At 51.2% G+C, this 24,290-nt stretch overlaps 1 protein-coding gene across 5 annotated transcripts; it reads left to right on the plus strand.

Moving 5' to 3' along the window:
* Window positions 1–240: 240 nt before the first annotated feature.
* PPCDC (phosphopantothenoylcysteine decarboxylase) lies at window positions 241–24,006 on the plus strand. 5 transcript variants are annotated; one of them, XM_067753888.1, is made up of 7 exons: window positions 241–330; window positions 620–848; window positions 5,292–5,500; window positions 18,096–18,191; window positions 19,075–19,203; window positions 22,846–23,014; window positions 23,405–24,006. In XM_067753888.1, exons 2-7 carry the CDS (start codon window positions 659–661, stop codon window positions 23,488–23,490), a joined length of 879 nt encoding a protein of 292 aa, XP_067609989.1. In that variant the 5' UTR covers window positions 241–330; window positions 620–658; the 3' UTR covers window positions 23,491–24,006. The 5 variants fall into 5 exon arrangements, with proteins under 5 accessions (XP_067609989.1, XP_067609997.1, XP_067610007.1 ...); XM_067753896.1 differs by having other exon boundaries at window positions 23,530–24,006; XM_067753906.1 differs by lacking the exons at window positions 18,096–18,191; window positions 19,075–19,203.
* The last annotated feature ends 284 nt before the right edge of the window (window positions 24,007–24,290 follow it).

The following is a 24,290-nucleotide window of genomic DNA, read 5'->3' on the forward strand; positions in this document are numbered from 1 at the left end:
CTGGGCCAGGCCCAGATGAGCACAGGAAATACCAAGAACTTGGAAGCTGGTGTTCCCGACAGGACTCCCCGGAATGGACTACAGTTCCCAGAAGGCTGAGAAGTGGACTGCAACTCCCAGAAGTCTGCGCAGTCGTGGAGGCTGCCGGCGACTGTAGGAGCGTTGCGTGCCAGTCAGAATCTGTGGGAGGGGCGACCGAGGTATCGCGATATTTTGGGGGCTGCTCCGAGACGCGCCTGACGCGGGTGAGGAGTCTGGGGGGCCCTCTGGAGGCTGGTTTCACGCGGTGGGGCAGGAGGGAGGCTGGAAAAGCTTCTTTCGCGATTTTGGGTCTGTGGCTCTGTGTGTGACCTCACTGTGTGTGTGTGTGTGTGTGTGTGTGTGTGTGTGTTCTCTCCCTCCTGTCGGTGCCCGAGAAGCTTTGCTGCGGGTCTGTGGCTGTGTGTGTGTGTGTGTGTCTATGGACCCCTTCCCGTCTCCATCCTGAAGTGGGGCATTTATATATATATATACACGCTCCCATCCCGGCTTTGTGCTGCTCTGCAATTAACTAGTACCATTTAATCTAGTTTGAAAGTTGGTCCTATCGGTTACCCACACTTAACCTTTTGCCTTAAAGAAACAAAAACAAAATCCATGAGCCTGCCTCCAGAAAGGAATGGGGATGGCCCAAAGTACAAACTGTATTTTACAAGTTGGTAAAATAGAAAAAGGAAAGCCCTGGGATATTGCAGTTGTCCCCTGGCTCCACCTAAAAGTGCCGAATGGCATTAAAAATGAAAGTGAGGCCAAATTTTGTCAGAGAAAAACTTCGTGCTGTACTTTGAAGTGTTGGAGGCCTGTGCCAGGTAATAGGCAGGGGAGATTCCCAAGCTGGGGAAGTGGTGGGTATCTTGGGGCAGGAGTTTTCCACATCTCTCCAAGTGACTGAGAGGTGGCAGTTCTCAGTCACTCCCTCACTAGTAGTCACTGCGTGTGTATGTAATATATATCTATATATCCCCAACATGTGGCCTTGAGGAGGGGTGCCTAATGGGATTCCAGGAGTAGCAGACTCTGGAAGCATGCCTGCTTCTGGTTTGAGAGAAAAGCAGTCTTTTTGTTTGTTTGTTTTTTTGTTTTTAATTTTCTTGGCCGCACTGGCAGCACATGGGATCTTAGCTCCCCAGCCAGGGATCAAACCTGAGCCCCTTGCATTCGAAGTTCGGCGTCTTAACCACTGGCCCGCCAGAGACGTCCTGAGAGAAGAGCAGTCTTAGCAGAATGTCAAGACCTTGAGCTCTCCCTGAAAAGTTCCTTGCCTTTCCTTGGAGGAAGGGGTTTAAAGTGCCCCTGTGGCCACGTGACTCCTTTTAATGACTGGGTTTGGGGGAAGAGTACCAGTATGGGGAACTATAGGTGTTTCATTATTACTGGGGCAGAGTTGTATTGACTGGTGGGAGATGAGGCCAGAGCAGACTCTTGGGGCCAGTAATAGGAACTTTGACGTCAGGCTAAAGGATTCAAGCTCTTAATGGATCCTGGATCCCTGCCCACCCACCCAAATTTGGTTCTGCTTTTTCCTAGGCCCCAGTTCCTCATCATTCCTGTGTTGTGCTGGGCTCATACCCCATCTGGCTTTTTTTTAGCCCTGGTCCTGCCCTGGCTGCACACCTGCCCATATTGTGACTGGCAAGTATTCCTGAAACTTTTACTTAACTCTGTCCTAACTAAACTCATCAGAGAAGGAGACTTACACATCACAAGTCTGCCACAGCTGAGGCTCTTTACTCTGTCTGGCCTTGTCTTTTTAAAGGACAGAGAAACTGTCATTTTTCTGGCTGTGACTGTATGCGTGTGGCTACCTGCATGGCTAGCGCCCTGGGAGCTTGAGGCTCAGTAATCACAGCCTGCAGCCCTATAACCTCTCTGCCTGCCAACTCTTTCTGCTGCTCAAGAGTTCCTATGAGTAGAGCAGAGCTCAGGAAAATGAGGTGCTGTCTACAGCTACCTTGGCTGTGCAAATAGATGGTTCTAACAGGGACTGGGTAGAGTAATAGACTTACTGGTTTGGGATTTGATCTATTTTTGAGAGTAAACATAAAGAACTGCTGGGACTTCCCTGGAGGTGCAGTGGATATGGCTCCGTGCTCCCAATGCAGGGGGCCCGGTTTCAATCCTTGGTCAGGGAACTAGATCCCACATGCATGCCACAACTAAGAGTTCACTTGCCACAACTAAGGAGCCCACGTGCTGCAATTAAGGAGCCCGCCTGCTGCAGCTAAGACCCAGTGCAACCAAATAAATAAATATTTTTTTAAAAAGGGACTTCCCTGGTGGTCCAGTGGCTAAGACTCTGTGCTCCCAATGCAGTGGACCCAGGTTCTGTCCCTGGTCAGAGAACTAAGGTCCCGTATGCCACGTTGCATGGCCAAAAAAAAAAAAAGAATTAAAGGGCTTCCCTGGTGGCACAGTGGTTGAGAGTCCGCTTGCTGATGCAGGGGACACGGGTTCGTGCCCCGGTCCGGGAAGATCCCACATGCTGCGGAGCGGCTGGGCCCGTGAGCCATGGCTGCTGAGCCTGCGCGTCCAGAACCTGTGCTCCACAGCGGGAGAGGCCACAACAGTGAGAGGCCCGCGTACCACAAAAAAAAGAATTAAAAATAAATAAATAAATACATGTTTAAAAAAAAAAAGAACTCCTGCCAACTGTCACCCTACATGGGACTGTCAGATTGAACTGATTTGACCTTGCTTTCAGATGTTGGTTAAATTTTCCACTTTCTCATCCTCAAGTACATATCCCCCCCACACCCGCCTTCTAGAAAGATAGGTAGGCTTTGGTCCTTAACAAAGATCGCTCAGCAGGCTAAGTAGTAAACCTTGGGCTGTACCACCTGCTGTGGGGAAGCAGCTGAAGTCACCAGCATGGATTCCTGCCCCAAGTTTAACTGATTGCTTTCAGTAACCTATTCCCTAGGAATGATATCAGTTTGATGTGGAGGAGGTTTTATCTTATTTTCTTTAATTTTTAAATTTTTGGGTTTTTTTTGTTGTTGTTGCACCACGCAGCTTGTGGGATCTTAGTTCCCTGACCAGGGGTTGAACCTGGGCGCTCGGCAGTGAGAGGGCCAAATCCTAACCACTGGACCACCGGGGAGTTCCCTGGAGGAGGTTTTAAATTCAGCTTCTGGTTTTACAGGAATCTCCATGTCCTTGCACCAGTTGGCTGGGGTAGGACAGGGTCCAGGTTTGGGATTTGGCAGGCGGGTTTCCCTGGAGAGCGCAGAATGTGCCTCTATCACCTACTGTGGGTGCTCACTAGCACACTGATTAGTTCTGGGAAGCTGGCTGATAGGCCCTCTAGACCTTGTCAGTTGTTAACAGGGCTCTCGAGGCCCTCGAATAGACTCAGTTCTGCTCTGGGCAAGCATGGCCCTGGCTGAGGCCCTGACGTAGAGGTTGAGATCGCTGGCAAATGGAACTTTGGGGGAAGTTCTGTTCTAGGGAACTGGCCTGTGCTTAACGCCTGTTGAGAAGGGTCTGGGCCCCTCGGAGACCCTTCCAGGTAGAAGTGGAATAATAGACCCAAACATGATCCTCAGCTCATGTGGTTATGTGCCTGAGTCTTGAAGGCAAAAAATGGGCAAAGAGGCCCTAAGGAGCCAAGGGGCCTGTGGAGTGAAGAGGGAGCCCTTATGGGTGTGCAGCCACATAGATAGCCATTGGGTGACTCACTGGACTTCCTCCTCGGGGTCTGCCTTGGTCTTCCTTCCCCTTGTTGATTCTACCCTTTTTGAGTACATCTCCCAGGACCCCCTTGTAGAGAGAGTCCCTTACCTCTGTCTTTCATGCATTGACTCAGAAGTTTTCTGATGGAAGGAGCTTCAGAGATCACCTGGTCCTATCTTTGCATTTTTCAGATGAAGAGACATGTCCAGGGAGGGAATGACCCTGAGCCAAGTTCACATACCAGGTCAGGAGCACAACCATGGCCAGGGCCCAGGGCTCCTGATTCATAGCCCAGGCTTCTGTTCTCTGCCCCCCTCTACTTCAGAGGGTACAGTTTATTACCCATTCGGCAGATGTTCAGGACCTACTACAGGCCCGATACCCATCTGGCAGTTGGTGTTTAGACCAGGTCGCACATTCAGGGAGCTTGCTGGGGGTGTTGGTGGTCATGGGAAAGGGGAGAGGGAAAGGCAAGGAAACCGATGTACAGATTGAATCAGTGATCGCCAAAAAGGTGCATCCCAGAGAAGGACCCATCTCAAGTGATTTCAGGTGTGACTCTTGTCTTCTCAATTCATGCACAGATCCCCTAAAGGCAGAGGCTGTTTCTTCCACAATTTCTTTGCCAGTGCTAGATGTAGTTGGTCCTTGATAATTGTTGCTGATGGAGTATGTTTTGCTGGCCCAGTCTGCCAGAATGTAGGTTTTGATGTGTTCATCAGCCATATTATGAACACTCACTTCTAGCAACACCTGAGGGCCAGAGGAAGAAACCAAGCAGCTAGTCTCATGGGGTGGCCTTTATCCTTTTTATGCTTGTCTCTTCTCGGCCTTGGATTTGTAGGGTGGTGCCTGATCCACAGGGAGGGACAGAGGGGCAAATCTCTCAGCTCCCTGGAGCACCCAAACCCCTTTGTTGCATAGGGTTCTACCCCACAGGCATCCCTGGAACCTACCCTGCCCTGCCACTCTCTTCAGCCAGCCTAGCCCACTGCAGTGGCTCCTTTGTCTGCCCCCTCCAGTCTCTTCACTACCAAGGCCCCCTCCACCTTCTCACCAGCACCATCTTTCTAAAGTGAAAACGCACCATAGCCCTCACTGCTCTTGACACTTAGTCCTTGACCTGATTTTACAGCCTTACCTCCTGCCCGCCCCACTGCCCCCCACTTCCATCACGCTTTAGCCTCACTGCTAAGCTGCTTTCTGTTCCCCAGACCTGCCACCCTCCTTCAGGCCTCTTCACCTCTGCAAGATTGCTCCTTCTTGTGAAGTTATTTTCTTGCTTCTCTGAAAAACTTCCTCGTCCTGCAGGACTCAACCTGAATGTTACTTTTTGGTCTCTGACTTACTCAGACAGTAACTCCTAGGCAGCACAGCCTCATGACACTGGCCGCATTACATTGTGACTGACCCACGTGGGATGAGCGTGTCTGACCTTCTTATCACACTGTGTGCTCCCAGAAGCTGGGACTGTTGACCCCTCAGGAACCCTAGCATCTGGCCCAGGGTCTAATACAGGGTGCTCAGTACATTTTGGTTGAATGTATGAATGAAGCAGGCACCCCCTGTTCTGCTTTTAGATCCTGAATCCTGGCAGAGCTTTATGGAGCCCAGTTCTGGCAGGCTCCCAGGACTCGAAGCCACCAGACCGCACATGGAACCCAGGGCCACGTGTTCAGCTGCTGCACCCTTGGTGAAGAGACCGTTCCGTGTTCTTGTCGGTGTCACTGGGAGTGTTGCAGCCCTGAAGTTGCCTCTTCTGGTGTCAAGGCTTTTGGACATTCCTGGCGTGAGTATGCTTACTAGACAGCCTCGGGCATTGGAGGGCTGATGCTCTGGGGCCAGCCTGTTTTTGTGCAGTGCACAGGGTTTTCTTTTTCTTAATCATGGTGTTTGTGGAAGTCCTCTGTGTGCATTGGTATGTGGGGGACGTGGAGACAGAGACCAGTGTGACAGTATAACCAGGAGCTAGATTAGGTAGTAGACAGAGAGTGAGGGGAGACTGTGAAGGGAACGCTGTGGTGAACGGAGGTGTTGGGTTCCCAAACATTGCTTTGAATTCCCTGAAGTCCTAGCATGAGAGAAGAGCTGGCTGGAGAAGTGCGGCAAGTTCTCAGCGCCCCCTGGCTGCCTTGTGCTCCCTGCCTCTGCTTTCACCCCATCCTGGACATTGTGGCTCTGTCCTCCCTCCTTGTTAGACACCATGGGTGTCCTGTCAGTCCAAATGCACTGGAACCTTAGGGGCTCCCCGCTGCCCGCAGCTCTGGTTTCAAACTCTGCTCCTTCAGGTGTTCAGAGATGCCCAGGGGCCACCACAGTGTGTTGGAGGTGGGGGGCTTAGCCCCCTGCCTTTGGTCAGATCACCTCAACTTTGATCAGTTTTATATGTAGGGGTTCTGGAGCATATTGTTTTGCGGGAAAAGTTCAAGGCTTTAAAAAATGTGAAAGCCAGCTGGTGATAACCCCACTTCTTCGTCTGGTAACCTAGGCCCTTCACTGGTCTGCCACTCTCCAGCTATCCCACGCTCCACCCTGATGGCCTTTGCCGCCCTGCCTACTTTTCCCTGCCTTTTCAAATTCTCCACAAACACTTCATGTAAAAGCCTTCCTGGCCTGCCTCAGCCCATGTGGTTTTGCTCCCTTCCTTTTTTTTTTTTTTTTTTTTTGGTGATTGTTTTATTGTTTTTTGGCTGCGAGGCATGTGGGATCTTAGCTCCCCGACCAGGGATCGAACCTGCACCCCCTGCACTGGAAGGCGAAGTCTTAACCACTGGACCACCAGGGAAGTCCCTGCTCCCTTCCTTTTAAAACTCATTTGATGTATTAAAGAAAAGCTTAGAAGTAAAGTGGTAAAAACAGGTTTTATTCAGAAAAACTATTGCAATAGGGGAAAATAGATGTCAGTATAGAACTGGGTTTAATTCTGAATACAGCAAGGAAAAGTGGAGATTTGTAGCCAAGGAGCAGTGTGTGTGTGTGTGTGTGTGTGTGTGTGCGCGCGTGCGTGCGTGCGTGTGTGTGTGTGTGTGTGTGTGTGTGTGTGAGTGGATGGAAAATTACTAAGAGGAAACATCAGGGGTAAGGGAGATTTTAGCAAAACTGTCCTGACCGGATTCTTGCTGAAGGCAGCCCAGGGTGATCTGGGGGCTGTTGGGGGATGAGGAGCCTGATGAGATATCCAGGCTAATCACATATCGAGCGTAGGGGATTCTGGCTAAACCAACTTAGCAGGAATCTTGTTCTGGAGGACGAAACCCAAAGACGGGCCTAGTTGAAAAAGTGGCTCCAAGGAGCCTGACTAAAGTTTGGTTGAGAAGAGAATCTTGACCAAGCTGTGGAACCATAGGTTATCTTTGACACTGCCTGTGTTGTCAGACACTAGTTTTGTGGAGTGTTAAGCCGTTGAGGCCCAGGCTGTGCTTTTTTCCTTGCTTGATACAAACATAGCACCTAACTCAGGGTGGCACAGGCGGGTGTACCCTAAGTGTCCAGCAGGGAGCAGTGCTCACTTGCAGATGACTGTGTCGGGAGTCACAGGCAAGGGCGGGAAAGCTGCTTTTTTTTTTTTTTTTTCCAACTTTCCACAAACTTATACCCAGAAAGTCACCCCCTTACCCCACCCTCCAGGCAGCCAGGGATGCCAGTCAGGCCAGAAGAGGGAAGGGAGGAGAGTGTTGTGGCTGCTCTGAGGCTGGGCACTGGTGCTTTGGGGCAGTAACCCCTTCGGCCTGCCCCTGCCTCGTGTGCCCAGAACCGTTGGTAGGAGCTGGCCAGCTAGAGCCTTGAGGGCGGGAGGCCTGGAAGCGTTGCTGCAGCAACAGCCTCTGCCACCGCCCTCTGGGGAGGGAGGGAGCCATGCAGTTCCCTTTTCCCATAGCCCCAAGAGCAAGTGAATTTCCGGACTTGGGGTAAGTGGGGGCAGGGAGTCCTATCCCAGGAAACAGATGAGCAGCCTCAGAGCAGAGGGAAATGGCAGCTCCACCGCTTCCTGCCATCCCACACAGCCAGCATTTATGCGGGTGTGAGGAAAGGGTTGCCTGAAGCAGGGAGGCTCTCCAGCCTACCCTAGGCCTTTTAGTCCAGCCTCTGTGGGGTACAGGCCACATGTGGAATGGGACTTGGCTCTCCGTCTCTGGCTGGAGTTGAAGCTGAAGGTCAGGCAGCCAGAAGGGCAGTGACAAGGAGAGAGGACTGCCTGACTTAGCCTCTAGGAGCCTGCCTTTCTCATTTTAAAATAAAGATGATGGCTGCCACCCATCCCCTCGGGAATGTTTGCAAGGCTGGGGGAGGGGGACACAGATGAAACTGCCATCTTGTGCCCACAACTAGGCGCAGCTCCTGGCACACGGAAGCGCTTAACACTGTTTGTTTCCTGTCCGTCCCCCTCTCCTTTTCCCTTGTTGTCGTGTCCTTTGGGGCAGCCACACATGGTGTGGGGTGTTGGGGTTGGTAGATGGCCCATGTGGGAAGAGCTGTGGAGCCACCGTCCATCCGCTTATGTGGAGGGGCCCGCACCCCTCTCATCCTGTGGGTAGACAGCTCTCCAGAGAGCCTGGATTTGCTCAGTGGAGTCCTTGTGAGGTGCTGGTAACCAAAGGGGGAATCCCTGCTTGCCTTGTGTTGGCCTCAGGGGGGTGGCCTTTCCCCTGGCTCTTCCCTACACTCCCTGATGGTACTGATCTCCCCAGTGCCCCCCTCTGGGTCACCTCCAAGAGTAGTCTTTGTCCCTTGGAGCAGTCCTTCTCAGCTCTTTGCCTAAGTCATGGATTCACATGCTTGAGGCTTTGCTGAGCTCCTTTAGGGATCCCTAGATTTTGACTAGCAAACGAGCAGCTGGGATATGGGCGGCAGGGAGCTGGGTGATTCTACAGACCTGGCTCAGGATTACTCCTGATCCACCAGTGTGTTGAGGCTTCCCAGGAGGACCATTGACCTGGAGCCAGACCAAGGAGACTATGGGGGAGTGATGGGGAGGGGTAGATTTGGTTTTCTGCCTCAGTCACCAGCAGCTGGAGAGAGCGGCCACCAGCAAAGAAGCCTTGGAGGCTTTGTGTGAGGTGGGAGGAGCTGGACAGTGGGGGCCAGCCCTCCCTCAAAAGAGGCGTTGCACATAGAGGATTTCTCACGCTGGGACTCTGGGCAAGTCAGGTCTTTTTTATGGCCTCAGTTTTCTTATCCCTGCAATAAAGTGGGGGCCAGGTACCCAAATGATGCATCTCCAAGGCCTCTTCTGGCATGAGTGGTAGAAGATTCTAGATGTGAGGACAAAAAGCACTAGGACCAAAGGCAGCCTGAGAGAAGGTCCTAGGGTGTAGGAGCTGTGGCTGTTTTGCAGTTCTGTGATCGTCATGTAATTGAGTGGCACTTACGTCTGAGCAGTTAGCTTAGTCAGTTTCTGTCCTTTGGTTGGTACCCTCCTCACTATGGAGGAGAAAACAGAACACCTCTCTAGCTTTTGCTGGGTAGGTGTCAGCAGGACTGAGAGCCAGAAGAGGATTTCTAAAAGTGGAAAAAATCTCCCACCCAGGGAGTTGGCAGGCCTTGGCCTTAGAAAAGGCTGTTTCCAGAATGCCTGTGAGGACATTCAGGACTGTTAAGGGTGCAGGAAGAGGGCCCTGCTCGTATGCAGAATGAAGTAAATTCTGCTTTTCCGGAGGACTGTTGTGGCAATATCTAGAGAAAGCAAAAATGGTCACAGCCCTTGCTTCACCCATAGGATTGAACCCTATAGGGCAGGAGTCCCCAACTCCGGGGCCATGGACCGATACTGGTCTGCGGCCTGTTAGGAACCGGGCCGCACAGCAGGAGGTGAGCGGCGGGCGACTGAGCGGAGCTTCATCTGCCTGCCTCTCCCCATCGCTCGAATTACTGCCTGAGCCATCCCCCCGCCCCCCCGCCCCGTGGAAAAATTGTCTTCCATGAAACCAGTCCCTGGTGCCAAAAAAGGTTGGGGACCGCCGCTATAGGGTACAAAAGTTCACCAAATGTACAAGCATGTTCATTTTAGCACTGTTTATAATTTTAAAAGAAAACTGAAACAAACAAAATATCCAACAATAGAGCTGTGGTGCAGTTGTGGTTCAGCCTCTTGATGGATTCGGAGGCAGCAGTTCAGAAGAATGGGTGGATCTTGTGTGCTGATATGGGACAGTCCTCAAGATATAAGTGAAATGAGCAAGGTGCTGAAGTTAGTAAAGTGTGGCCCACAGGCCAAATTCTTGTTGTCTGTTTTTGTATGGCCTATGAACCATACATATGTAAACTATTTACATTTTTAAATGGTTGAAAAAAATCAAAAGATTATTTTGTGCCATATAAAATTATATAAAATTCAGGTTTCAGTGTCTGTAACATTTTATTGGAACACATCCATACCCATTCATTTAAGTATTGCCTATGGCTACAGTCTTGCTACTATAGAGTAGAGTAGTTGTGACAAAGCCTAAAATAGTATCTGGCCCTTTATAGAAAAGGTTTGCCAACTGCTGGCATATAGTATGATTCCTTTTGTGTGTTCACGTATCAAAGTTACTGCCTGTGGTCCTCCCCCTGGAGGTGGTTACCCTTGTGGAGAGATGGGGGCAGGAAGGGAGATTTGTATTTTGTGTCATTCTGTTCAATTTTGATTTTCTAACCTCTCTGTGTACTTATTTTGTTTCATTTTTTAATTTTTTATTTATTTTTAAATAAATTTATTTTTGGCTGCGTTGGGTCTTCTTTGCTGTGCATGGGCTTTCTCTAGTTGTGGCGAGCGAGGGCTACTCTTCGTTGCGGTGTGTAGGCTTCTCACTGCAGTGGCTTCTCTTGTTGTGGAGCACGGGCTCTAGGCGCATGGGCTTCAGTAGTTGTGGCACACGGGCCTAGTTGCTCTGTGGCATGTGGGATCTTCCCGGACCATGTCCCCTTCACTGGCAGGTGGATTCTTGCGCCACCAGGGAGGTCCCCTTATTTTATTTTATTTTATTTTTTAAAGTCAGTGGGGCTTTTAGTAGGGATATCATGGAATGTTCTTTGTAATTTTATGCTTTCTTTTTTTTTTTTTTAATCTCATTGAGGAAAGGAGAGCAGGAGAAACATGTCCTGATTTGAGGTTTTTCTTTCTTTCCAGGCAGGGGCCACCTGCCTGCTCTGGGTTCCTGCTGTGGAAACTAATCTACTCAGCAGTAGCACTCTGAGACATTTTTCTGGACCTGCGCTGGCTTGGCTAGCCCCATCCTTCCCTGGCTTGCTCCCCCAGGGAGTGACCTCTGCAGGCCACTGGTTGGAGGCAGCCAGCCCTGGGCCAAGGGCTCTTGCACCCAGGGTCCTTCCCTGCTACTCCAGAATAGCGTCCCTATGGAGAGCCTCTGCAGTCTGCTTCTCTAGTTTCATTCTTTAGAAATTTCTCTAGTTGGGGAGGGATTAGCAGCTATGCCCTGCTTGAATGGCAGGATGGGCCATGCGACTAGAATACCAGCTCCCCCAGGAGGCCGGTTTGGAGGCAGAGGACAGAACGGCAGAGCCTGCTGGGAAAGGACAAGGGTCACAATAGGGCTGGGAGGTGCAGCGAGCTGGAGGGGCCCCTGGAGGCCCTGTGGTCCAGATGGCTCATGGCTCCGGAGGAGAAACCAGGCCAGAGAGGAAGAATTTGCCAGAGATTCCCCCAGCCAGTGGGCTGGCGGAACTGGGGCTCAAGGCCAGTTTCCTGACTACCATCAGCAAGTGGACTTGAGCTCAGATTATGGGCATTCTCTACTCTACCTAAACACGGCCATGAGGCTGAGAAGCCCCAGGCAGTTGTGGACTCCTGCCTGGTCTGTCTTGCTTTATAGTCAGGGGTCATGTATACCCCACCCACTTGTTAGACACACTGAGCCCTTACCAGCTCTGGCTCCCATGTGTGTAGTAGGCTCAGTAAATGTTTGTCAAGTGGAGACATCATTGTGAGCCATTGGGACACCCACTCAGCCAACCGGAACTCCCTCAGGGATTTGTTAATGAGGCCACCTCCTCCACAGCTTCCCCCCACCCCAACCCCACGTGCTGACGGCACCCAGAGTCCTTTTTTCTAGAGTATGCCCACCACCCCCATGCTCAGAGTCATGCCAGCTTCTTGGCTGGCCCCCAGGCCCCAGGCACTACCAGTGTCAACACTGGGAGGCCCAATGTCGGGGTCTTCTGCTGTGTGTGTCAGCCCAGAGGACTAAGCCACTAAAACTCTGGGTTCCTTGCCTTGTGCCGGGTTAAGTCATAGCCGGTGTTTCCTCTTTAGAGTCCTCATCAGTCTCCTGTGGAGCCATCATCACATGCCCTACTAGAAACACCTGCTCTTTTCTAGCCACTGAGCTGGGGGTTCCAGCTGGGGCTCTTCTTTCCTTGTATATGCCAGAGCTGTGCTATCTAACACGGTAGCCACTAGCCACATTCAAATTTAAATTTAAATTATTAAAATTAAATAAAACCAAAAGTTCAGTTCCTTTGTCACACCAACCACACCTCAAGTGCTCAATAGCAACATGTGGCTAGAGGCTGCCATACTGGACAGCACAGGTATGACGTGTTTCCTTCACTGCAGAGAGTTCTATTGGATGATTCTGTAGAGTAGTGGTTCTCAACTGGGGCAGTTTTGCCTCCTAGGGAACACTAGACAATGTCATTTGGTTGTCATACTTGAGGAGAGGGTGCTACTGGCTCATGGTTGTAATGGATAGAGGCCAGAGATGAGGTTGGAGGTGGACATTCAAGCCATGGGATTTATCTCATCCTGTGGCTGTGAAAGTGCTTCTCCACAGATCCCTTTGATATCTGCCCCAGAAGCAGCCTGGGCCAGACCAGGGACCTAAAAGTAAAAATGGAAGTATTGCCCCAAATTCTGTTTTCCATTTCCCCTCCCTGACTCCCCAGGAGCCCCAGATGGGATTGCTGATGTATTTTCAACAGAGAAAGGAACACCAGACTTGCCAACTGGTTTCAGGAAGAAATCTCTATAAATGCTAAGCAAAATGCAGGCAGCTTATGTAATAGGGTCTGGCCAAGCCTTGGTCACATCACACAGAAGTTCAGGTTAAAAATATTAAGACATAAAAACTGTTGGCCAGGGTCTCGCCAGGGGGCCAAGCACAGAGCTGCCTTTCAGGAACTCTGATGTGTGTGAGAGATTGTTTTAATGTCCAGCCCCGCTTCTACGATGACCCAGGAGGGTGTAAGAGAAAGCCAAGGAGGGTTCCTGTCCTCAGGAGTTTTCTGCTCTGCCAAGACTCCTTAGCATTTGCTGAGGGAAAGGTCAGGGTGAATGAGTGACTAGTCCAAGTTATTTAGTATCTCAGAAGGTAACACAACATGCCTTCTTTTTTTTAATGTGTGCCAACCCAGGGCCTAGCTCTTGGCTCCCAGGACCTTTTTACAGAGTGAATGAAAATGAAAGAACAAAGCCCACAGGACTGAAGAATCAGATCAAGTGACATACTTCTAAAACCAGAAAAACTGGCCTGGGCCTGCCAGACAACACCGGGGTCAGGGTCACTGCCAAGGAGAGGTGGCTGCTTGATAGGGGTCAAGGGAGGGACATTGGGAAGGATGGGCTTATTACATACTCTTCACATCACTCTTTAGGAAAGACATTGACCCCAAGAAGCTCCCTAACAATGACAGTGTAACCTGGGAGGGTAGCCAGAGATGGATAGATTGAGAGACCAGGGGAAGATCTTAAGGGGAAGATCTCAAGCTGCAGCTATGGACCAGGGTGGGAGGCCTACTTGGACCCCTGGTTGGAATTCCCCAGGAGCCAGGGGGAGACTGTGAGGGGCATGCAGAGGGAAGGAAAAGGTAGAGCTGAGAGGAAGGAGGGAGCCCCTGAACAGGGCCATCACCAAACTGGGAATGTTTCTGAAGGCTGGCCCTAGGCACAATCCTCACTTTGAGAACTGGCAGGCCGTTTGGGAGTTGGGGAGAGTAGGGGAACTCAATCTTCAGGAAGCAGCTTTCCAAATTTCAGAATAGAGAGAGGATGAACTGGGGTGATCTTAAGTGGCAAATTGTTCAGGATGGTCAGGAAGCTCTTAGAAATGAAAGAAAGTAGTCCTCTTAAGGAAAAGAAGGCAGTGACCAGAAACTGATATGGCTACCTGGGAAGCCATCTGTTGAAGGAGACTGGAAAGCAGTTAAAGGGAAAGGAGGACATATAACCAAAGATAAAGGTAGAATATGGTCCAGAGGTCACCAGAGTGAGCTGAAGCCTGCAGTGAAACTCAGAACGACCAAGAGGGCTCTTACCTATATTTAGAAAAAGAGCAATGGAACAATGCCTGGTCCTGGAGGCCAATGGTATAACATTAGTGGGGGGACAGAAAGAAATGGCAGGGACTCTTGAGTCCACTTGGCTTCCATTTTTTTCTTTTGAGTTTGAAAAAGGACCAATGGTGGCAGAAGAGACTTGAACCCAAGTTGGGTGATTCATCTCCTGAACTTGGCAAGTTCTATCCTGGGGTGCTGAGGTTGTGGTTGGTGACCTACAGGATGTGTGGGAAACAGCAGAGGGGCTAGAGGCTGGAGATGACTAATGTCCATTTATCAAAAAGGCGGAAGAGGTAGGCTCCACAAATTAGAAAAAGCTTGTGAGCCCTTAGAAAAGCACTTAGAAAATGGTTGTTATTGGAGTTTGATTGGGCTCACTGGGGAAAAGCCATATCAATTTTATTTTATTTTATTTTGGATATTAGAGTATTTTTGGATTTGGTGAGGGCTTTGATGGAATCTTAGGACATCCCCCTGGACCACCTGGTAATGTTATCAGCATGTTTATAATCAGGGAAAGATCCTACTTGGAAAGGGTTCATTCTTGATTCTTTCCCACCCCAGCCCCCCAACCTGTGAACCTTGGTGAAGGGCTCTGCTCTTGACCTTGTCCTTTTCATCATTTGGATTTGTGTCTTGGGGCTACTGATGGTGGTACTGGCTGAGAACAGGCCAGGAGGAACAGGATTGAAATTTTTGGAGCTCTTTACATAGACTGAGCAAACACTGGGCCAACTCTGGAAAGGTGGAATTCACCAGGGAAATGTGAGGGGCTACATCTGGGAAAGTAACAACGCAAGTACAGTTTGGGGCTTGTGGTTTAGTAGCAACATGGGTGAAAAGAACTTGTGAGGTTTTGCTGATTGCAAACCCCATATACTTCAGTAGGAGGATGTGGCTTCCAGGAGAGCTGATGTGGGCTCAGGCTCCATTGATTTACACTCGGTGGATGCCAGGGACATGAGACTTCAGGTTCCCTGAGCCTAACAGGTTGCCACCTTCTCAGAGCTCTGTAGGCAGAAGAGATGGCTCCTACCTCTGAGTTCTTCAGTTTGGGGAAATTTCATTTTATTTCTTTTGTAATTTTCACCCCTCTATTTTTCTGTTCTCCCTTTCAGGAACTCATTATTAGTCAGATTTTGGACCTCTTGAGTTGGTCTTCTGATCTCATCTTTTTTTTTTTTTTTTTTTTTTTTTGGGCTGTGCCATGCGGCATGTGGGATCTTAGTTCCCCAACCAGGGATCAAACCCTTGCCCCCTTCAGTGGAATCGTGGAGTCTTAACCATTGGACCACCTCATCTTTTTTAATAGTATTATCCATCTCTTTATCTTTCTCGTCTACTTTTTGGAAAATTTCTTCTAAACTTATATTGAATTTTTTATTTGACTATTTATAATTTTAATTTCCAAGAGTTCCTTTTTGTTCCCGGAATGTTCATTAAAAAAAAAAAAAATCTGATCCTGTCTGATCTAATCTGATCTGTTAATGCTTCCTTCCACTTCCATATCTTATGTGTTGATATATCTTAACTGCTGGGTTTTTGTTTATGTTTTTGTCCTCTTCTCTTTGTTCTGGTGATTCATACCTTTAAAAAAATCCCTTTACTTTTATTTCAGTGGGCTTTTGAGAGGGAGTAGAGTTTAATCCACTTTATTTAACTGAAAGTTTATTCTTTTATTTAAGCTTTATATATCTTTTTGTCTTAAATGTGTCTTTTCAGACACATTTTGATGTGATTGATGGATTTTAAAACATCCAGTATGAGAGTCTGAATTTTGATCAGGGAGTTTAGCCAATTATATAATTACTATAATTGCTATTCTATTAGGACTTCTTCCATCTTATTTAATGCTTTCCGCTTATCATGTGTTCTCTCTGCTTTTTTTTTTTTTCCTTTCCCTATCCTTTATTGTGTAGATTGAATTTTCTTCTGCTGGTTCGAAAGTTATATATTCTTCTTCTTGTGGTTAGTTCTAACTTACTATGCCCCACACCTTACATCATTACTGTCTTGTGTCTTAAGAGTCTCAGCACCATCCTGCCTTTCACTGCTCTCCCTGTGCTGGTCCTGTGACATCTTCAGGGCTGGGTTCCATGGAGGGACAGCAGGCCTGTTCATTTGCCATCTTGTTCAGAACTGGACCAGGCTCATTCAGGGCTATCCTAGAAGGGACTCCCCAGCTCAGCAGGAGTTTGGTTTAAATGACCATTAAAGAGGTCCCTCAGGTTTTGTGCAAGTTTGGGGGATGGTAGGTTCCAAGAGGGAGTGAGTAGGAGAATGGACAAATCTGAGAGCTCTTCAGCAGAGCTGGGAGCACCAGACCTTTTGAAGTTCTTCTGCAGTCTGCCTCTCTGAGATTTCTACTCCCTGGTTCCAGCTTTACTCCTAGGTACTGTGCAGAACAGTGTCTGACAACCCACAAAAGGCAGGAAACAAATGAGGAGAGGGAGCCTTGGTGAGATTATAGGGAGGGGCAGGGACTAGGTTGACATGGCATGGGCACGGCCCATCCAAAGAGGCAGCCCCACCAAGTCCCACCAAGTCATTCTCAAGCAGGAATGTGGGCCCAGCAGTGCCAGAGCACTCAGTTTTGTTTTGTTTTTTTATAAATTTATTCATTTTACTTATTTTTGGTTGAGTCGGGTCTTCGTTGCTGTGCGTGGGCCTTCTCTGGTTGCGGTGAGCGGGCTTCTCATTGCGGTAGCTTCTCCTGTTGCGGAGCATGGGCTCTAGGTGCGCCGGCTTCAGTAATTGTGGCTCTTAGGCTCAGTAGTTGTGGCTCACGGGCTCTAGAGCACAGGCTCAGTAGTTGTGGCTCACAGGCTTAGTTGCTCTGCGGCATGTGGGATCTTCCTGGACCAGGGCTTGAACCCGTGTCCCCTGCATTGGCAGGCAGATTCCCAACCACTGCGCCACCAGGGAAGTCCCACTCAGTTTTTTAAAAGGAGCCAGGAAATTGGATTTTCTGTGTGTATATTTGTATATTTTGTATACAAAATATACAAAAAATATTTGTATATTTTGGCTTAAAAATGTTTATAACCCGGGGCTTGCCTTGTGGTCCAGTGGCTAAGACTCCGTGCTTCCGCTGCAGGGGGCGCAGGTTCGATCCCTGATCGGGGAACTAAGGTACCACATGTTGCCTGGCACAGCAAAAAAAAAAAAAAAGTTTGTAACCCCATGCAGGCCAAAGAGCACATCTAGCCCAGACACTGCCACCCATGACCCTTGCTCTGGTTAGTTGATGATTCTGTCCTTGTCACCCTTGACTTTTTTCCCTCCTGGATAAATGTCCCCCAAAGATGTGATTTCCTACATCCCTCCCCTCCCAGCCACCTCTTCTGGGCCCCTTTAATCTGCATGCTTGTTAGTCTGACATCTCGTTTTACAAGTAATGGGAACTGGTCTAGTGCTGTTCACCCTATCATGTGCTATTTCTGTCTGTTAAGCACCTTAACCATCCCTCTTGTTTGCGTTATTAATTTATCTGCTAAATGAGTAGTGTGAAGGTAAATATCACTCTTGCCCCATGAGTGTAGGGCACACAGATTTGCTTTTCCTGGAGCCTGTCTGCAGCCAGAGCCCACGAAGCCTTGTTCCTAGAAGTACGGCAAGGGACTCTGCCTGCTTTCTCTCTGGGCCATGGCTGCAGACACCACATGCAGGACCCCAGCTCCCCAGTGCCTTGCCTGCAGAGGGCAGATCTGTGGTGTGGCCCAGAGCTCAGGACCTGTGAGCCTCCTTGGGGTGGCCCCTCCTGCCTGCCATGGCCTGCGTGGCCTTCTTGCCCTAATTTCCCTTCCTGTCTGTCTCTGCCTGAGCGGCAGGAGCCTGCAGCTTTATATACGCTGGGCAGTTGGTGACTCATTCCTCGGCAGCGCCTCAGATAGGGAAGTGAAACGGCTGCACCTGGTGAGGCCTGACCTTCGGGTGACAGCGGAAGTAGCTATGCAAACATGGGGCTCGCTGCCTCGGAGGGAGAAGTCCTCTGCACAGCCAGGCTGTGAGGAAAGCTCTTGCTGGCCTGGCCCCGTGTGGCCTCCAGGCCGGTGGCTCTGGTAAGTTTCTCTTTCCTTCTCCACCCCCACTCCACTTTTTCTTGGTGACAGCTGGAAGTAGCAGTGGTCACAACTGAGAGAGCCAAACATTTCTACAGTCCCCAGGATGTTCCTGTCACCCTCTACAGCGACGCTGATGAATGGGAGGTCAGTGCTGGGGGCCCCAGGGCTGAGTTCCATTGTGTTTGTACCAATAGGACAGGACCATCCTCCCTGCAGCCAATGGTTCTGGTGGCCGGAGCAGACAGCCCAGGCTCAAGTCAGCGGTCAGGGCTCTCTGGGCAGAGGCAATGAGGAAAACATCTGTCTAGCTCTGGCCTGCAGGAGGCCCACAGTCTCCTCCCACCTCAGGCAGACCTCAGCTTTGGCCCTGTGCCTGAGGTTGAGTGTCCTTGTATTTATCTGGGCTGATGAAACCACAGAGGAGCTCTGTTCCCACCACCCTTGTCCACGCGGCTCCCAGCGTCGGGGCTGTGGAGAGTGCCTCACTTCCCACGGCTGCCGGGCTCTGCTTTTGCTCTCCTGCAGAGGGGCGGGCACTGGCCGATTCACTAGACATCGAGTGTGGGCCTCACAGGGGTGCCCTGCCAGGCATTTTTAAACATTCTCAGCCTAGAACATTTCTGGCTGGCCCGTCTTCCCCACCCCACCCCCTCCATTTCTCACCGCCCAGAGCCTTTCCACTGGCTTGGACAACCCAAGCATCCGCCTCAAGCAGACAGGCCAGGAGTTCCCTGCCAGATGTCAGTTCTCTTGAAAACCAAACCATAAAGGGAATAGCTCAGAGAGACAAGGGGCGTTTGTTTCCTCAGGGCTGGTTTCTCTCAGGCTGTTGGCTCCACAGCCAATGTTCACCAGCTTAGCTGCAAGAGGGGTGGCAGTGAACTTGGGCGGGGGTCTCTCAGGTGGTCTCCCTTGGGTTCCTGACTTAGTGTACCTGGTCTGTGTTGGCCCTCACCCCACCTGCCGCTCCTCCCTCCACACTGAGAGAATGGCCGGCCCGGTGACCCCACTTCCTTCCCTCTGCCAGATGTGGAAGTGCCGATCCGACCCAGTTCTCCACATTGACCTGCGGAGGTGGGCAGACCTCATGCTGGTATCTCCTCTCGATGCCAACACGCTGGGAAAGGTGGCCAGTGGCATCTGTGACAACTTGCTTGTGAGTGACTCCCTGGGCCCTCCTCCCTCCCTGGGCCTCACTCCCAGTTTGCTGAGCTGCAGACTGCTTCTGTTCTCACCTTGGAATCCCTTTATGGTGGGCCTGTTTGCTCGGAACACAGTCCCCTGGACAACCCTCCACCTGGCCTCACCTGTGCTCCAGCAAGTGGGTAGAAGGCCTGGTCCTGATGGGTTGACTCGACTTGCGGGTGCCCTCTGAGGGTGTCCACCTCTCACCTGCCCCCCGATGCTCAGCTGCTCTTTCTTTGTCCATAGTTCATGGGCTGCCCTCAACATGCTCTTCTGCTGGTCTCCCTGCCCAGCCCCGTTGCCTGCCCACCTTAGCTCTGCCTTCCCACCAGGACCTGGATATCCACATGGGTAATCGGGATAAGAGCGTTTACTTCCGCATGGATCTCTCAGGCACACTTATCTCTCCTGTAGCTTTAGCCACAAAGCTGAGATGTGGTTTTCCTGTATATTATGGAAAGCTTAAAGGGGAAGAAAGGAGAAAGGATGAGAGGCCCAAGGTGGAGGAGAGGAAGAGAAGTCCAGCTGGACAGAGTGGGGATTGTCTTAGGCCTGGGGGACCTCCAGGGAGCTGTTGTCCTTAAAGAACCTTTGTTTACATGATCATCCTGGGAAGACTGGGTGTGGTCCCCCTCCCTCTCCCTTATCATCCCTCTTCCCTCATCCATTGAGCTTTAACTTGCCATGTGTCAGGCCCTGTGTGGAGGGACACAGAGGACACAGGGAGCTGACAGTCTGGAAGGAGAGGGTTTTTAGATTATGCTCTGGTGTGTGGTACAGTCAGTCCTTTGACAATGGCGTCACCACCTTGCACAGTACTGGGCATGTAGTAGGCATTCAGGAAATGCTTATTGTATGTATGAGGCAATCAGTCATTTTACTTTGGCTAATAGCCAAAGTAAATGAAGTGACTAACGAAGCTGGGTCAAGGTTTTGGGGGTTAGATAGGAGGTTAGTCTCCTCATATGCTTGTTGATTGGTGCTTAAGGTACTTCTCGAAGAAGCTGCTAGTGATTTAAGCATCATTTGAAATAGAGCACAGGTGATCAGAAGAAGAGCAGCACACAGATTGTGTGGCAGGTGCAGGGGTGGGGGAGTGCAGAGGAGGGCAGGCCTAGGAGCAGTGTTATCAAGAAGGCTTCCTGGTGGGGCTAGTGCCTGGCTGACAGGATGGCGGAGCAGGTCAGGCTCCTGGCCACTTTCATCTAAGTGCGTCAGCATTGTGTGTAACCAGCACCATCTCACCAGATCTCCAGGCTTCCCACTGGTCAGTCAGTAGCCAGCTGATGTGACAAAGCACGCCGACCTCTAGGAGCTGCTAAGCCCCGGCCCGGGCCAATTCTCTGAGGGCTCCTTCCTTACTCCTGAAAGCTCTGCTTCCCTCTTTTCTTCAATGCTGCCACCACTCCCTGAAATCTTTGGGGTTCCCTCCTACTGAGTTGGCTGAGCAGTGGAATATGTTCCCAGGACCAGCCCTGAGGCCCTTTGCCTCAAAGGTTTCCCTTGAAGGTGCAAGTATTTCAAAGAACTGCAAATCTTACACTGCTGTCATCATGGTCTGTGACTCTGTGCTCTCTCAAAAGATGTTTTGTCCTTATATTCCCCAAAAGAAGCTTGCCCTGCTTCCTCCCTCCTTCAGATCGTCTCCCTTTCCAGTGTCCAGAACTTGGGGTGCCATTAGAGCAGTGCGCTAGGTATGAACCTGTGTTCCCAGTCTCAGGGCCCTTGGCCTGGGTGATGTGCATCTCTGTCTGCCCTCTGGCCCACTCAGGCTCTAGCCCTTTTTTGTGCTAAATAACCAAGCAGATCCAGAAAGAGGAGGTGACTTCCCTGGGTCACCAGTATAGCTGGCAGCTGGTCTCCTGACCCGGATCCAAGCTTTCTCTCCACCCAGGCGGATTCCTAGGGGCAGAGCCTGAGGTGCTGCACACAACATGGGCCAAACAGAAGTGACCGTGGGAACTGATGCCTCCTTCCGGCCCTCTTGTGCTGGAAGGTTTGGAGGAGCTGTGGTTTGTCCAGGAAGCGCTGAGTTTTGAGATGAGGTGAGAAAAGCTAGAGAGGTGTGGGGCATGGAGATGTTGAGTTTCTGCTCCGGTTGCTGTGCTTCCCTTTGAGGTCATTGAGAACCCCAGCCCTGCCAACACCTGCCCCACACGCAGTCAAGGGACTCTTCTAGGTATGCTCATGACTTCTGCAGAAGCAGCAGGTGGCACAGGGCCAAGAGGAAGTGTGGACTGAAACTGTCCACTCGTAGCCAGGTTGCCTCATTGTGAGGACTTGGTGGGAAACAAACGCTGTGTCTGGGATGACGCAAGCCCCCAGATCCTGAGGCTGTGTGCTGACCAACTTCCTTCCTGTCCCCAGGAGAGGGCAGGGGCACTGAGGAGGGCAGGCATTTTCCCTGGCCTGTTCGTGGCATTGTTCTCTGGACTCCCCCTCTTTTTGCAGACAGGCTCCACTTCAGGGAAGGGGTGTGCCAGCCGCTGTCTCCCTGAGGGGCCCACAGCCTAGGCGGAGGTGCCTGAAGCAGTCAGAGCCCAGGGGAGCACACTCCTGCGGGCCCCAGAGCTTATTTCTCCCCGAGGCAGCCCCTGGCCCAGGGAGCCTATGCCTGTAATAATAACAGGAGCTACTATTTCTGGAGCCTGTACTTTGTGCCAGGCCTTGTGCAAAGAGCTTTTTATAAGTATTCTCACCCTCTGCCCTCAAGACCACCCAGTGAGAGGGCTTTTGCAGAGAGGAAGCTGATACTCCCGGCATGAAAGAACTTGTTCAAGTTCTCATGGCTAGTAACAGCAGATAGCACAGCAAGATTTGAACCGAGGTCCACGTGATTGCAAAGTTCACAGCGCTAAAGACTCTGTGAGCTGGTCTGTCCCTTTCATAGCTGCTCTGGTATGTGACTTGGTGGGATGGCCTGGACATCAGGAGGTAGTGAGGTTGCACGATGCAGTGGAGGATGGCATGGGTGGTGTGCAAAGCCTTGCCCTGGATCATCGTCTGGTGTGTCCTTGGGTAATGGCTCACCTCTGGGAAGTACAGCTTCCCCTCCGTGAAATGGGACAGCAACTTCTTTACAGGGTCGCAGTGAGGGTTCATGAGATAACACGTGGGAGAGGGTTTTGTCATGTGGAAGATGTTGTTTTCATGGCCAAGCTTTAGTTGGCCTCAAGTAGAGCTGGTGTCAGGATAGATGAGCCCACCTGCTGGGCAGTCTGGTCCTTAGCTTTGTGGGAACCGCAGGCCTGCCCCCTGCTTCCCAGGGTTGCTTCAGTCTGTGAGGTGTGGCTGACTGTGAGGAAGACAGAGGCTTGGGCAGAGGGAGCCCTTTCTGCACAGCAAGGGAGGTCTGCTTGGAGGTGGCTAGGCCATTGCTAGCATTGGTAGAGCACCTCCTGTGTGTAGGGCCCTGTGACAGAGCCTATGGGGAGGTGAGAGGGACCAGGAGACACAGCCCCACCCTCAAAGTATGAGACAGCTCCCTTCAGACAGTGGCTCCCAGTCATCCCAAGTCCTCAGCTGGCTGTGGCCCAGAAGCAGAGGGTAGGATTCGGGAAGGCCAGGGAGGGGTGGCAGGCAGAGCAGCAGGCACCCCCTACCTTTCTCACAGACCTGTGTCATCCGGGCCTGGGACCGCAGCAAGCCCCTGCTCTTCTGCCCGGCGATGAACACTGCCATGTGGGAGCACCCCATCACCGAGCAGCAGGTGGGCCAGCTCAAGGCCTTCGGCTATGTCGAGATCCCCTGTGTGGCCAAGAAGCTGGTCTGTGGAGACCAAGGTGGGTGTCTGGCCAGGCTCACAGCTCATTCCCACAGCCTGGGGCCGCGGCAGGGCTCAGCTTCAGATCCCAGCCTGTTGTGACCTCCAGCTCAGCTTTCTCATCTGGGAGATGGAAATGGTAATTCCTGTCTCTCAGAGTTGTTAGGTAAACTGCCTGGTATCCTCCCTGGCATGCAGCCCATACAGTTCAAGATGGCTGCTGTAACTATTCCTGGGGCCTGTCCTGGGGGCGTCTCAGAAGGGACTTGCTGGGTCTGGCTCAGGCCTGGTCCTGGCCTTCTCAGGCACTGGGCTCTGGGTGGGACACTCGGGGAGCAGTGGGTGAGGGTGGGTGGGGGACGGTCCCCTGCTTCAGTCTGCAGGGTCATAGCCGAACTCTGCTCCCTAGGTCTGGGGGCCATGGCTGAGGTGGGCACCATTGTGGACAAAGTGAAAGAAGTCCTCTCCCAGCACGGTGGCTTCCAGCAGAATTGAACCCGGGGATTTCTGTCACGCATGTCCCTCTGAACTCAGGTGTTTTCAGGCCAAGTTGGTGAAGAAGGTGGACTTTGGCAAAATATGGTGAAGACTTCCGCATTTGCTGAGTAGTGGTCTGGCCTGGGCCTGCTCGGGAGCCTCCCCAGGAGCGGGACCTGCCCCAGGTTAAACTAGACCAAAGGCCCAGGTCCCAACTTCTTTCAACCAAGAGATACCTGCTTTCTGGAGTTCCTCCCCACCTTTTCCTGGGATGGGCACAGCAAGCCAGGGGAGCAAGCTGCTGTATTGTTCCTGTGCTCTGGGAAGGGGACTTAGGAATGACCGAGAAACCTTCATCCAACGTTGTGCCCAGGAACTGCTTTTAGAAAGAGCCACAGCTGGAGATCCCCAGACCTTTGGAGCTTCAGCTTCTTGGTGGGGTGCAAGGAAGACTGCGAGGTGGCCAGGCCCTGAGATTTCCCACAGACCGTGCTGTGAGATTGGGGGTACTGGGAATAAAGAAAAGTGACTCTTTGGGAGACTCTGTCCTTCCTTTAGAGCCTCTCTGTGGTCTTAGAGATCCGGGGCCGGGGAAGGGTCTAGGCTGGCAACTGACTGACTGTCCTTAGTTCTTATATCATATGGCAGGTAAGGGCAAAGGGTTCAGAAGCCAGACAGTCCCTAGTTCAAATCCAGCTCTGCCACATACTAGCAGTGGGACTAGGGCTCAGGGCTCAGCCTTTCTGACCCTCACTTTCCTCGTGGAGTTGTTGAGAGGATTAAATGAGATAATGTATGCAAAATGCCTACCCTACTAC

This window comes from Pseudorca crassidens, chromosome 1 (assembly GCF_039906515.1).
Source record: "Pseudorca crassidens isolate mPseCra1 chromosome 1, mPseCra1.hap1, whole genome shotgun sequence".
NCBI classification, from domain to species: domain Eukaryota; kingdom Metazoa; phylum Chordata; class Mammalia; order Artiodactyla; family Delphinidae; genus Pseudorca; species Pseudorca crassidens.